This window comes from Arachis hypogaea, chromosome 14 (assembly GCF_003086295.3).
Source record: "Arachis hypogaea cultivar Tifrunner chromosome 14, arahy.Tifrunner.gnm2.J5K5, whole genome shotgun sequence".
Taxonomy (NCBI): domain Eukaryota; kingdom Viridiplantae; phylum Streptophyta; class Magnoliopsida; order Fabales; family Fabaceae; genus Arachis; species Arachis hypogaea.
Window position 1 is genome coordinate 123,983,768 of NC_092049.1, and position 14,187 is coordinate 123,997,954.

Sequence of the window (14,187 nt, forward strand, 5' to 3'; positions counted from 1 at the left end):
TGGTCATTTTTTTAAAAATATTCAAAAATTAATCCTCCTTAATAATTTGATACTAAAAATGTTTTTTAATAATTAAAGCCGATGTTTTAGAATAATTTTTCTTTTTTCTTTACGTCAACGGAAAAAAAAAAAAGAAAAAAGAAAAAAGAGGAAAACAGATAACTAAATTTTGTGACTTGCCAGTCTCCCACCAAAAATTCAAAAAAATAAAGCTTGTGCTTGGCGTGGCTCTGTTTTCTTTCATTCTGATTGTGAATGCTGAGAAATTCAGAGATTCTTGAATCTTCAAAGAGACCAAGCTCACAAGGTAATTCTTCTTGTGTTGTTGTTCTTCTCCTTTTTCTTTTTCTTTTTCTTTTTCTTTTTTACTTCCCTTTGGTTTTTGGTGTCATACGATAATGGATTCTCTTAGTACCCATTAAAGTTTTAGCCTCAAAATCGAGTCTTTGATGGGAATTTGGCATTTTTAATCATGTATCGTTGCACTTCTTGCATTTTTTTGGTAGAATATCAATCCACCTCTCTCTGCTTTCTTCTTCTTGTGATCATGGGTGGTGTGAAACTGTTACTAATTTATTCGAGAAAAAAATAATTTCATTTCAATGTGTAACAAAATCTGTTTTGTTGGTGAATTCAAAGCTGTATCATTTCTTGCAGCTTCCGGTTTGTCAACTAAGTCGTTCACTGTTATTGCTACAATCACCTCTTTTCCCGTCCAGTGATTGCATGAGAATCTAGATTCTTTGATTAGGGGTTTGCATACAAAAATTATGAAAATTTTATGATTTGGTGCTCTTTTTCATTATTGGTATTATCATTTTCTTGTGGAATATTGGTGTGCTAAAACTAGTGACAATAATCTAGTGATGTGGATACTGAACTTTGCACTTGATAAAAATTCCGTTAAAAAACATTAGAAATTAACTATGATCCCTTAATTATTGACAATGATTTATGTCTATGATTTCTCATACATTAATTAGGATGTGCTTATGTTATTAAATTGTAAGAAGAATTAATCCTGTTTAACATTTATGCTTCCTGTTTGTTTTATGGATTGGACCTGCATTGTTTGTCTTGATGGTCTAAAGTTTAATAATTTTGCTGTAGATATAGACATTGTAGCTGGCATATGAAAAGTCAAAAACTGACATAAGGTTGTATTTTCAAATATTTCAGGGCATACTACAGTCTTACAGACATTGTCTTTTGTTGTACATCATTAGAAATCGTTGTTGGAATCTCTGGATGATGGCTTCTCAACGCGGAAAACGGAAACTCGAAGTACCACCTGCCCCTCCAAGGAAGCCTCAAATTCTACTCGCTGCTTGCGGATGTTTGGCTGCTGACCAATTTGCAATCCTTTGCAACTATTTCTTAGAGTGGGCAGAAGTTAGAACAGTTGTAACAAAAGCTGCTCAGAAATTTGTTAAAGTTTCTGATATTCCCCATACTGTGGCTATATATACGGATGAATATGAATCGTTTATTTGGAAAAAATTGGGTGATCCAGTTGTTCACACTGAACTTGCTAACTGGGCTGAAATCTTAGTCATTGCCCCCTTATCAGCAAATACTCTTTCAAAGGTAATCAAACTGAGATTTGCTTCTTTTTTTATTTTATAAATTATGTTCATATAACATGATAAAAATTGTTATAATGAATCCAATTTGCTACTGAAAGATCATAGTGCTAACAAATTAGTTCCCAAAAGGTATTACATTGGTCTGAGGTACTCCATTGATGAATTATGTTATTGCTAATAGATTTTCTTAGCGTTAACAAACTAATTTTTCAGAGACTAATTTGCTAGCAAATTGATAGTTTAAGGATTAGTTTGTTAGTATGTTACTTTTTAAGGACTAATTTGGCATCACAATGCTGTGTCTTTTATGGACCAAATTGGTGATTCTCGCAAAATGTTATTTAATTCCTACTTCCTTGGCATCATGTAATGTTCAGTTGTTATTATGTATAAAGCTATGTCTAACATTGTGACATATGTGCTGCTGTAGATTGTTGCTGGGTTTAGTGACAATTTACTGACATGTATTGTAAGAGCTTGGGACTACAGCAAGCCAGTGTTTGTTGCAACATCCATGAACACTTTAATGTGGAAAAACCCTTTTTCAGAAAAGCATTGCATCGCCATTGAAGACCTTGGCATTAATTTAGTCCCCCCGCCTTCCGGGAATAACCCAGAGATGGCTGATCCCGCGGTGATTTACTCCACTGTGAGGCTCTCCTATGATTCAAAGATGAAGAAGGGACAGGGTGCGGTTTAGCATTTGTTTTGAGAATTGTGAGTGTAAAAAGGATTCCTTAAGGCTTCTTGATCTTCTGCTGTTGCATCATTCTTTTTGGCAATTTTTGTGTTTTCTCATACATCAAGTGTGATCATAGTTTTTGTGTATCACTGCTTGAGGGTTGGGACTCTAGTCTCTTTAATTTCTGTTAGTGTGTCACTGGATGTGTTAAGCATCATTAGGAATAAAATTGTAGCAACCTTTTGTGATTCTTTGCAGTTCTGTAGAATGACCTCAAATGTAAAGCAAGTTTTTGGCTTTTTGCATACATGAATAAAAAATACTGAATGTAATCATAGAGGAATAAGCTAGTTTCAAATATCTTAGCAAATTTTATGGATTCAATTAAATATGTAAAATGTGGTTATTCTCTATTCATCAATTCTGATAGATTTATGATTAAAATCTACAAGCTTGATCCATCTTGATATTGTCTTAAGCCGCATAGTAGAAGTATATATTAGCTTAAAGTAAAAATGCAAAATGGAAGTGTTTTCAAAGAAACTGCATGTAATCATGTATCTTTAATTCAGAAGTCAAGACTAAAGATATGTTCTGCTTTCCAGTAATGGCATATAGCAAATTTGACCTAAGTAGCTTAACTTTATTACCTTGGTTAGGCCCAAAACTGAAGAGAATAAAGAAACAAAAGGCACTATTTGCATTATGGGTGGCAACAGAGCGGGTAGGGGCGGTTTTATCCTATCCCATCCCGTTCCGTTCTACAGAAGTCCGTATAAAATTTGCTTTAATCCTATCTGTGGATATTAAAAATCTATACCCTAAATTGTCCCTATTTTTAGGATACCTGCCCCGTCTTTACCTGCCTTTATTAATTATTAAAATCTAATAAATAAAATTAAATTACAAAATTTATATAACCATAGTTATATATAACATAAATTAAACTAAAAACTTAAGAATGATATAATATCAAACAATAATATTAATAATTTTCTTAATTTTTTTAACATATATTAGATATATTTTGGTTGTTCTAGTCTTCTATTTTGTCTCTATTTTAGTGTTTTAACTTTAAATTCAAAATTTTACTTTCTAACTCATTTAAGTAATCTAATTCTAAAAGAACATCTTAATATTTAAACTTAATACTAAATAATATATTTGGTTCTATTAATTAAATTCAAATTCAAATTCCCTTGTTGTTTCTTTTAGTTACCAAAAAAAAATTCAAATTCAAATTTTTATTTTTTAATTTAATAAAATAACTTTAATTATTTAAAGAGCATTTTTATCGTTTAAAATTATATGAAAAGTGCATTTTAGTCTTTTAAAATCAAATTTAAATTTTAACATTATAAATTCATTAAATGATATCAATCCAAATTAGAATTAGATTTCTAAATAAAAGAAAAAAGAAAAGAAAAAAATTTTCTGCAACGAAGAACAATATGAATAAAGAAAAAAAAAAGGTGAATGATAATTGAAGTGAGATTAGGATTAAGTAAAAATTATATAATTCGTCTTGGATTGGTTGTTCGAACTTGTAAGTCGGTCATTAATTTTCATAAGGGCATTTTTGTTTTTATTAAATTACTTATAAGAGTATTTGATAAATTAAAATTTAAAATTATATTTTCTAATTCATTTAAACAAATTTAATTCTAAGATAATTTTATCGTTTAAATTTCTAATTTTTTGATGCATTTAAACAACATCAATACCAAAAGGGTATTTTTGCCTTTTTATTAATATTTAAATAAATATTTTAGAATTTTAAAATTAATCTTTAAAAGAGATAATTTTATCTTTTTAAATTTAAATATAGTTTTTTAGTTTTTAAAATAATTAAACAACTCTAACCCGAATGGTATATTTTTGTCTTTTTTTATAATTAAACTAAAATGAGTTTTACTCTTTTTAAAATTAAATTAATTTTTTAATTCAAATTAAATAACTTTAATCTTAAAAAATATTTTAGTCTTTTAAAATTAATACCAAAAAATATGTTTGACTTTTCAGTTTTTTAAACCTTTTATAATAATGTTATAATTATAATAGTCTATTTTTTTTTTCAAAAATGTTATAATAGTTTAATACTTTAATATGAGTAATATTAACTATATAAAAGGGGATGAGAATTTTTCTTTTTATTGCTTTTTTCTTCGTTGTTTTTGGGTCTGAAGTTTGAATTTTGTGGTTTTTGAGTTCTAAGGTATGGCCGTATGGGTATTGTTTCAAAACAATGTTATGTTCCATACTTTTGTCTTCTGATAATCACAAATGAAATTAGCAAATGATGCTTGTTCATGACACCTTATAATCTTGATGTCACTTTAATTTGCACTTGCTTCAGCTTGTTATCTTTAATTTCTTGTTGAGTCTTTGAGAGAGAGAGAGATCAGACATGCAGATTAAGTAGAAAGGAGCATGATGAGTTTTCTTCTCATGTGCTATTCAATAATCCAAACATCATTCTTTTTTAAATGAAGTTTGAAACTTTGCTGCTTATATCCACAAAAACTTTCAACTTTCAAGTCTTGAGCTATTAGGGCTAGATTAGAATTTTAGATGCTCTAAGCTTTTAGATGTCACTCTCAAGTTATTCATTTGATTTTGAAGAAAAAAATGTGAACTTTTTTCATTGTCTACTGTCATAAACTATTGATAAAAGAATGCCTTTCAGCATTACCATGTGAAAACAACCTGCATTTTTTCTTACTTTGCACCAAAAGACCCTATGCTCTGTATCTTCCTAAGCATAATATGAACGTTCTTTTACCTTAGGATGGCCAGAAGATATAAGGGACATGCCGTGGGAATCGACCTTGGTACGACTTACTCGTGTGTTGCTGTGTGGAAAGACCAGCAAAGCCGAGTGGAGATCATTCATAATGACCAGGGAAATAGAACAACTCCTTCTTGTGTTGCTTTCACAGATCAGCAGAGGTTGATTGGTGATGCTGCTAAGTACCAGGCTGCTTTTAATCCAACCAACACTGTCTTTGGTAATTGATCTTCCTTTGTATGTTACTTCTTTTAGTCAGTTCTTCAATGTTTATGTGTTTCCTATTAATAGCTCATGGTAATTTATTATTATTATTTTCTTCTCAGATGCAAAGAGGTTGATTGGTAGAAAATATAACGACCCATTATTAAGGATGACCTCTTGTTGTGGCCATTTAAGGTCACAAATGGTGTTAATGACAAACCAATGATTGTTGTTACGTATAAGGTCAGAAGAAACGTTTTTCTCCGGAAGAAATCTCAGCTATGGTTCTCACAAAGATGCGTGAGATTGCAGAGGCATATCTGGAGTCACATGTAAATAATGCTGTGATTACTGTGCCTGCTTATTTCAATGACTCTCAGCGCAAAGCTACCAAAGATGCTGGTGCCATTGCAGGCCTCAATGTGTTGCGCATAATCAATGAACCCACGGCTGCAGCTATTGCATATGGCCTTGACAAGAGAGCTGATTGTGCTAGAAAGAGAAACATTTTCATCTTTGATCTTGGTGGTGGTACTTTCGATGCGTCTCTTCTTACTATTAAAGATAAGGTGTTTGAAGTTAAGGCCACTGCCGGAAACACACACCTTGGTGGAGAAGACTTTGATAACAGAATGGTTAACCACTTTGTGGAGGAGTTCAAAAGAAAGAACAAAGTGGATATTAGTGGAAACCCAAGAGCATTAAGAAGATTGAGAAGTGCATGTGAGAGGGCAAAAAGGGTACTGTCATTCGCAGTTGATACCATTGTTGAAGTAGATGCTTTATCCCAAGGCATTGACTTGTGCTCTTCAATCACTCGAGCTACCTCTAAAGAGTGTATGAAAGCAGTTGATAGGTGTCTTACAGATGCTAAGATAGAGAAGAATTCTATACATGATGTTGTCCTCGTTGGGGGATCTTCTAGGATTCCCAAAGTGCAGGAGTTATTGCAGAAGTTTTTCAACAGGAAAGATCTTTACAATAGCATTAGTCCTGATGAAGCTGTAGCTTATGGTGCAGCAGTTCAGGCTGCACTATTGAGTGAAGGCATGAAGAATGTTCCAGACATGGTGCTACGTGATGTTACACCATTGTCACTTGGTATAGCTGTACAAGGAGATATCATGAGTGTAGTGATTCCTAGGAATTCTACTATTCCTATAAAGAAGACAGAAAATATGTCACAATCGATGATAACCAATACTCTGTACTTCAACAAGTTTACGAGGGTGAGAGGATGAAAGCCAGTGATAACAACTTGCTGGGCCAGTTCACACTTTCTGGTATTCCTCCTGCTCCTCGAGGCCATCCTATTATGGTAAGCTTTGATATAGATTTTAATGGTATCCTCTGTGTATCTGCTAAGGAAAATACCACTGGCAATAAGAACCAGATTACCATAACCGACGACAAAGGAAGATTGTCAAGTGAAGAAATCGCAAGACTGGTTAGGGAAGCTGAGAAATACAAGGCTGAAGATATGAAGTTTCTTGAAAAGGCTAAAGCTATAAATGCTTTGGATGATTACGTTTACAAAATGGAGAAAGCTTTAAAGGATAAGGGCATTAGTAATAAGCTTTCCCAATATGACAAGAACAATATTAGTAATGCAATCACAAAGGCTAGAAAATTTCTTGATGGTGACCAAAAGCAGGAGGAAATAAATGTGATCAAGGTTATGCTAAATGAGGTCAAACGCATCTTTGATCCCATTATGATCATGATTGGCTAGTTGTTTTCAGAATCTTTTGTTTTTTTTTATGGTTATGCTTCTGTTTTGTGTTGCCTCCTTGATAGTGAAAGGGAAGGCTCTATTTTGTGTTTTAGTCAATAGTTTAAGGGTCAAGGCATGGTAGTGGCTAACGAACTTGAATAATGATATCCGATGGTATATTTTGCCAAAACCTTATCATTTTTTGAGTGTAGACCCAGTCGGATCCTCTCTATTTTCACAAAAAACAATGCAATTCTTGACTAAAACAAAAGGTTATTTCGCTCTTCGAATCTGTTCTTTATGAAATAATGCGATCCTTCTATCATTTTCACAGTAACACTTAGTTCGGGATCTAATTTGTCTCTCTTTACCATCATCTTTACTTTCTTCTCTTTCTATCATTCTCTGATCTCATCATCTTTACTCATGATTTTCATCTAAGGAATGTTATCATTTGTTGTTGTATGCTCTCAAAAACAAAAGCCAAACACCACCATTACTATGTGAGTTGTATATTTAACGAAGAAAGTAAAGAAAGCATCTGAGATTATGCAAACAAATTAAACAAACAAAGGACGTGCATAAGTTAAAATTGGAGGCTAGTTATCATCTATATTTTATTTTAAGAGCTAAAACTGAAGAAAAGTGATGAGATTTATGTTTCTTCAAGGTAAGTGATGGATTTCCAAACATATATATAAACAATGTAGAGGAGCTCAGAGGAAGGCGAAGTGGCAGTTCACCCTTGCAAGGAAGTTGTTAAACATCCAACTCCGAGAGGTGGCAGAACCAGTTTGGTCATATATGATATTCATACCTGGTAGGTTTGTATTGCTAATGAATTAAACCTAACATTGCTTTAGTTAAGGTCCTTAAGCATATTTATTAATGATGTGCACTTATATGCAGTTGTTTACTCACATGTAGTTCTTTTAAGGGAAATTCATAGTTGAACATTGTTAAATAATAATTTAGTCAAAGTTATCAAATCATCTAACAATTTTTAAATGTTAACTTTATATGGAGATAACAGCATGCATGTTTTCACCATTTATTAAATATACTTATTACTATTATCAGACTGGCTATACTTTATGGTACAGAGTGTTGAGCGGCTAAAGGAGAGCACGAACATAAGTGTGACAGAGATGAAGATGTTGAGATAGATGAGTGGTCATACGCGATTGGATAGAATAAGAAAACTTGAAAAGAAGATTTTTTTTGATATTATTCCTGAATTGTTTCACTTAGAGAGTGATTACATACAGAATATAAAGATTATTTACAACCTAATTAAGGAAAGAAAATAACAGGTAATAAAAGCTATTCAAAACAAATCTGCACCAAATCTGTCTTAATATAAACAAATCCATACTAATTATAGAATAATTATAACACTCTCCTTCAAACTGGTGAATGTATATCTATCATTCCCAACTTGCAAGTAAGGTCTTTTAAGTGTTCTGTGGGAAGTCCCTTAGTTAACATATCTGCCAATTGGAATCTTGAAGGGATGTACTTGGTGGCTATAAGACCATTGTTCAATTTCTCCTTAATGAAATATCGGTCTATTTTTACATGCTTTGTTCGGTCATGTTAAACTGAATTGTGTGCAATACTAATGACAGACTTATTATCACAAACCAGTTCCATAGGAGCTTCATACTTTACTTTGAGGTCATCGAGTATGATCTTCATCCATAATAATTTGCAAATCCCTTAGGCCATGACTCTAAATTCTGCCTCTGCACTTGATATTGCAACTATATTTTGCTTCTTGCTCCTCCATGTCACCAAGTTTTCACCCAAGAACATGCAATATCCTGAGATGAATCTCCTATCAATAATTGATCCAGCGTAGTCAGCATCAGTATATACTTTCATGGATAAAATCCCTTCCTTTTTGAATAGCAATTCTTTCCCGGAGAGGCTTTCAAGTACTGAATAATCTTGTTTACAGCCTGCAAGTGTCTCTCTCTTGGATCATGCATGAATTGACTAACCACACTAACTGCATAGGCTATGTTAGGTCTGGTGTGTGATAAGTAGATGAGTTTCCCATAAGCCTCTAGTACCGTGTGTTCTCCACCTTTGGGCTTTCCTCATCATTTCCAATTCTATGATTTTGCTCTATGGGCACTCCAGTGATCTTACAATCCAACTTACCAATCTCTTTGAGGAGATCTATGAAATATTTTCTTTGGGAAATAAAGATGTCTTGTGTCACAGCCCAAAATGAGCCATGACTGGCGCTCAGGAAAATAATTCCCCAGCAAGCCTAACTGATTTAAATATAAGATAAATAAGAAGGTTACACATATTTTTGATAAATAATTACATATTTTTAACAAAAATAAAATAAATAAATATGAATGAATCCTGTCTGTGACATATGGAGCAGATGACGCCTAAGAACTCAACAAGAAATAGATACCCATTGCAGAATATTACTCTTGAATAGAAATACTCACATAATCAAATATTTATTCCTGAAAAATATTTAAAAAACGAAGTGAGTTTTGCAACCCAGTGACTAGACAGTACATCTATAATTCACATGAGACCATATAAATATTATTATAAAAATAATTTTATTTAGAAAACAATAATTTATATGAATGAGTGAATCAATAAGGGAGTTCTCATACAGAAATCAAACCAAATAGTCCACACTTGGGCGGCTCCACCTCTAAGGGTAGCCTTTCCTCTCGTGTGTCCGTACAGAATAACAGATCCAACGTGTGGCCTACACGTTAGGCTAGCAACGCCCCTGCTAGCTGAGGTCTGAGCCAGATGCATCTAGGTTAACGTCATAACCATCGCTAACTACGGTTTTCTAATACGAGCCTCCCAAACCGATTCAAGCATATAATTTCAAATATAACAAATTCTTCGGTCTTTCAAACACGAAGTATCAAATCAAATCAAATAATACTTTCTCATCCAAATCATATTCAATTATATTTTCTCAATCTTAAGGCATTTCAAATATATTTCACAATTTCAAAATAAGTGAATACCAACAAATACTTCAATGTTTCAAAAATACATATTCGAGTAAAATCCAATGCTTTAAAATAATATAAAACTTCTTCAAACATACATATAGTCTCATAAAAACGTATAGTCTCATGTGCATATTAAAATGAGCTTAACAAGGATAAATATTTAGTTCTAATAAATCGATCATTAAAACTAATTTAAAATCTTTTGATAAAAATCTTTGTAAGTATAATATAAACTCAGTCACCGTTTATCAAAATAATTATAGTAAAGCCAAAGTAATTATAAATGTAAAGCCTACTCACAACATGGTCCTAAGAGACCGAAGATATCGAACCCGGAGTGCCAGAATCCAAGGTGAGGAGGATTGAAGTAAAATGAAACGAATGAGCGCTGAATTTAGATCGAGACGGTGGCAGCAACTTCCACAGCTACATCGCAGATATAATCATAACATCAACAGCTCCAACCGTTCCATGATAGTACTAATACCAGTACTCAAGATAATTTTCAGCAGAAACGTAACAAAAGTAAGCGATACTACTAAAACAGAGACATATTATCGCAATTAAAACCAGTGCATGTAAGAAAAGAAGAAAATATAGCAGAGTAAAGGTGGAAGCGTTACAGTTTCATAAATGGAGTCAGAACAGGGAAAAATTGTGCTAATTTAGAGACAAGAATGAAGGGGGTGAGGGGCTGAGCAAGATCACAACAGGGACGGAGACGGTTCATTAGCAGTGACGTCGGTGATGCTTCCCTGACGACGAGCTCCGTTGATGGCAACAGCAGACGTGACGATGGTGAACGGCTCCTCCATCGTGACTCTTTCTTCCTCCCTTCGCTGGCCGACTTAAACTCTCCCTCTTCATTCAGCAATGACGATGACCCCCAACAGAGATGGCAGTGGTTGAAGCTTAGCGGCAACAGAGACAAGGCATGGCGGCTGTAGTAGTTCGACGACGGCGAGGCAGAACGGCAGCAGTCCTTCTTCCACGTCTCCTCTCTCGCACTCGTCCCCCCTCTCGGACGCACCTCTCTCGGTTCTGGCCTCTGATGGCAACGCAACTGCAGCGAGCTGGACGCGGCTGGCGGCGACGCGATGGGACACGAACGGCGTGCTCCAGGCCGGCGGTGATGAGGTGCGACTCTCTCTCTCTCCTTGCATGGTGGCTCGGCGTCGACAGCTCCCGCCTTCCTCCTCCCTTCTCTTTTCACGGTCTTCCCTTTTCTCTCTTTCCTTTTTCTTTCTTTCTTTTTTTCCGTCAGAGTCCGAGTGTGTAACCTGTGAGGAAGAGGGTGTGAGGGGAGTGAGAGTGTGTGCGGTAGTGAGAGGTGAGTGAGTGTGTTAGAAGAGGGTTAGGGTTTGGTTTGAAAAAAAGAGGTACAAGGGGTATTGTAGGGATTTTACATTCTACCTTCCTTATAAAAATTTTCGTCCTCGAAAATTGATATAATCTTCAAAACTTTACATGGTTTTAGCACTTTACCGAACATGAGAAATGAGTATAACGAGGTGTAAAAGTTTCAAGATAGGATCTTGATAAAACGATGTCATTGGCATTTCCCTATTCTCGTTCCCTTGACAACTCAGATATACATAGCCCGCTTCATGTTGTTCGTCAATCTTTTCTCAATACAATCTTGGTTCTGTAGTACATATCCATGGTAGCAACCAGTCTTATGTCAAGTGTTCGAATTTCAACTTTTTGAACTTCCGCATCGATAGCTATGTCCTAAAGAGCTAACGTATCGCTTGCTATATCTGGGAATCGCACGTGACATTGAAATAAACACGAGTTTGCTTAAAAGGATTCAAAACTTAAGCATAAAAGAGCAAACATCACAGATGGTGTTCGCAAGAATTCGGGGAGATGCGTAGGATCGCAACTAAACAAGGATATACAAAAACAGTGAAGCATGCCAAAAAGAGAATCAATCGCATCTTAGCAAGAAAATCTGAATCAAGAAACTTCGATAGAACAATAAAAGAAAAGATGGTGTATGAAGTCAAAACAAGTTTATGTTGGATCCAAAAAATACGAAGTTCACAAGAGATGGCCACTAAAATCAACGGTGATATTCACAAAGATTTAAGAGAATGACTAGGAACACAATTAAATAACACACAATCTTTTAGAATCAAAAAAGAGGAAGAACATACAAGGCCTAATAATTTTATAATATTTATCGAGCAAAATAAGAACACTAGGACAAATGAAGTTAAAGAAAACAATAAGAAGCAACAGCACTATAGGTAAGGAAAACTAAACAGCAACAAACATACAACGTAAATAAAATACCCACAACAATTATAAATCCAAATCCCAAGCAACAAGACAAAGACAATAACATAGGGACAAAGCAAAACAACAAATAGAAGATTTGACCGCACCTTTTAAAAAGACAATTGTACAGTTATGAAAATTAAAAATAGTAATTGTCACAAAAATTAACATCCTCATTTTCTCTTATCTAGAATTCTTTGACAAAAACCATTTGAAATAATTATTGCCATAACCTTGAATATTAAGTATACTAGAATAAAATTTAATAGCTTTTGACTATAAATAATAGATAAATAACATAAAACATAACGAGAAAAATGTAAGCAATCATCTCATTATTGTCAAGGCCAAAATTCACCTGTACATTTAACTCATTTTTGTCATTATTATAAAATAAAGTTAAATAATTCCCTATAATCATGAAGCTAGACTTAGTATGAAGTTACAAATAAATTCACATATAAAATAATAATAATAATAAAACTAAAATTTAAAGTATTGGCAATTAACACACTAGGATCAATTATAATAACTACTTTCTTCCTTTTTTTTTTTTAGGTCTAAATCTCCAATTATAAATTTGCTTTTAACATAATGGTAAAAGAATTTTAAAAAATTAGTATAAAATTAGATTTCTTGTAAATATAAAATACCAAAAAGAAAATTCATCTTCATAAATAATTTATTGAACTTAAAGCTCACGAACTAAAGACAAATTCATATATATATATATATATATATATATATATATATATATATATATATATATATATATTTAAAAAAATGGAAAACACACATACAAGTATAACCATGGTTATAGAAAAAGGCTGACTATCTTTTATGTGAAAAGAAGAACAACAACTATAAACTATAAATTGCCAATTGTGAACCAGTCATTATGCATACACTGATGCACATATTTTATATAGACAAATATCTATATCTGCTTTGCAGCAGTTTTCAACCGATATTAATGGCTCTTAAAATTTTAATATGCATAAGAATAAATAAAATGAAAATAGGAGCATATAATCAATCAATAGTTGGAAGAAGATGTGAAATCCTTGTAAAAAAAAATTCTCAAAAGAAAAAGGAAAGGAGATAGAAGTCAAAACGCCAAATGCTGAAATACTTTAACAATTTCGCAAAGAGTCAAGAATTATAATAATTAAATACTTAAATGAGTGCAAAGCAAGAGAATAGAGCTTCCATAATCGTGACAAAGAAGTTAATGATTAAGATGTAAAGCAAGGAAATATTCAAGTAAATACTAATAATAAAATTAGCAATAACTTCGTTATAAGAGAAAAGACTTTCAAATTACTAATCTTTCAATAAAAAAAATCCTAACTTGTTGAAAAATTTACTAAAATAGTCTCTATATATTATGATTTTCCTAATAAAATCACAAGTTGTTTTAATATTGATTCCCACTTATAAATTTAAAAGCAACAAAGTTCACAAAAATCCTATATTATCACATTAAAATAAATAATATATTTTCAATCCTAGTGAAAATTTAATTTAAAGTATCATTGTATAGCTCAAGTAAGTACATAATTTTACTTACACTATTTTATTCCACAAACCCAACCAATCAGATAGTTTTAAAACTAGAGTTATTAAGGGATACATAATAAGAAAGCATGGTTTATAATAATTAGTTGAATATAATAAAAAAAATCGTATAAGTAATTTATTTTGCTTTAAGAAATTAGATATCTAGTCTTTTTATCAAAAATCGTCAACAATTCTTTCCAATCTCTAAGATCTACAATCCAAATATCACAAAGGCACTACAAATCAAGAAAATTAATCTCCTTAAATCTCTGAGAATAAGAACAATAGTTGAAAATAAGAAAATTTTCAGAAAAACAAGGGTTAAGAAAATTCTCAGGTTTCAGATCATATTCAAAAGCAAA

At 32.7% G+C, this 14,187-nt stretch overlaps 1 protein-coding gene and 1 pseudogene across 1 annotated transcript; both read left to right on the forward strand.

Moving 5' to 3' along the window:
* The first annotated feature begins 191 nt into the window (after positions 1–191).
* LOC112740583 (phosphopantothenoylcysteine decarboxylase-like) lies at positions 192–2,603 on the forward strand. Its single transcript, XM_025789229.3, has 3 exons — positions 192–307; positions 1,180–1,587; positions 2,017–2,603. The coding sequence occupies exons 2-3, from the start codon at positions 1,249–1,251 to the stop codon at positions 2,284–2,286; spliced, it is 609 nt and encodes a 202-aa protein (XP_025645014.1). The 5' UTR covers positions 192–307; positions 1,180–1,248; the 3' UTR covers positions 2,287–2,603.
* Positions 2,604–5,056: 2,453 nt separating this feature from the next.
* LOC112743114 (heat shock cognate 70 kDa protein-like) lies at positions 5,057–6,992 on the forward strand (annotated as a pseudogene).
* The last annotated feature ends 7,195 nt before the right edge of the window (positions 6,993–14,187 follow it).

Coding starts and splice junctions, on each gene's coding strand:
- LOC112740583 (XM_025789229.3), top strand. CDS start 1,249: ATGATGGCTTCTCAACGCGGAAAACGGAAACTCGAAGTACCACCTGCC. Junction 1,588..2,016: donor CAGCAAATACTCTTTCAAAG/GTAATCAAACTG, acceptor GTGCTGCTGTAG/ATTGTTGCTGGGTTTAGTGA.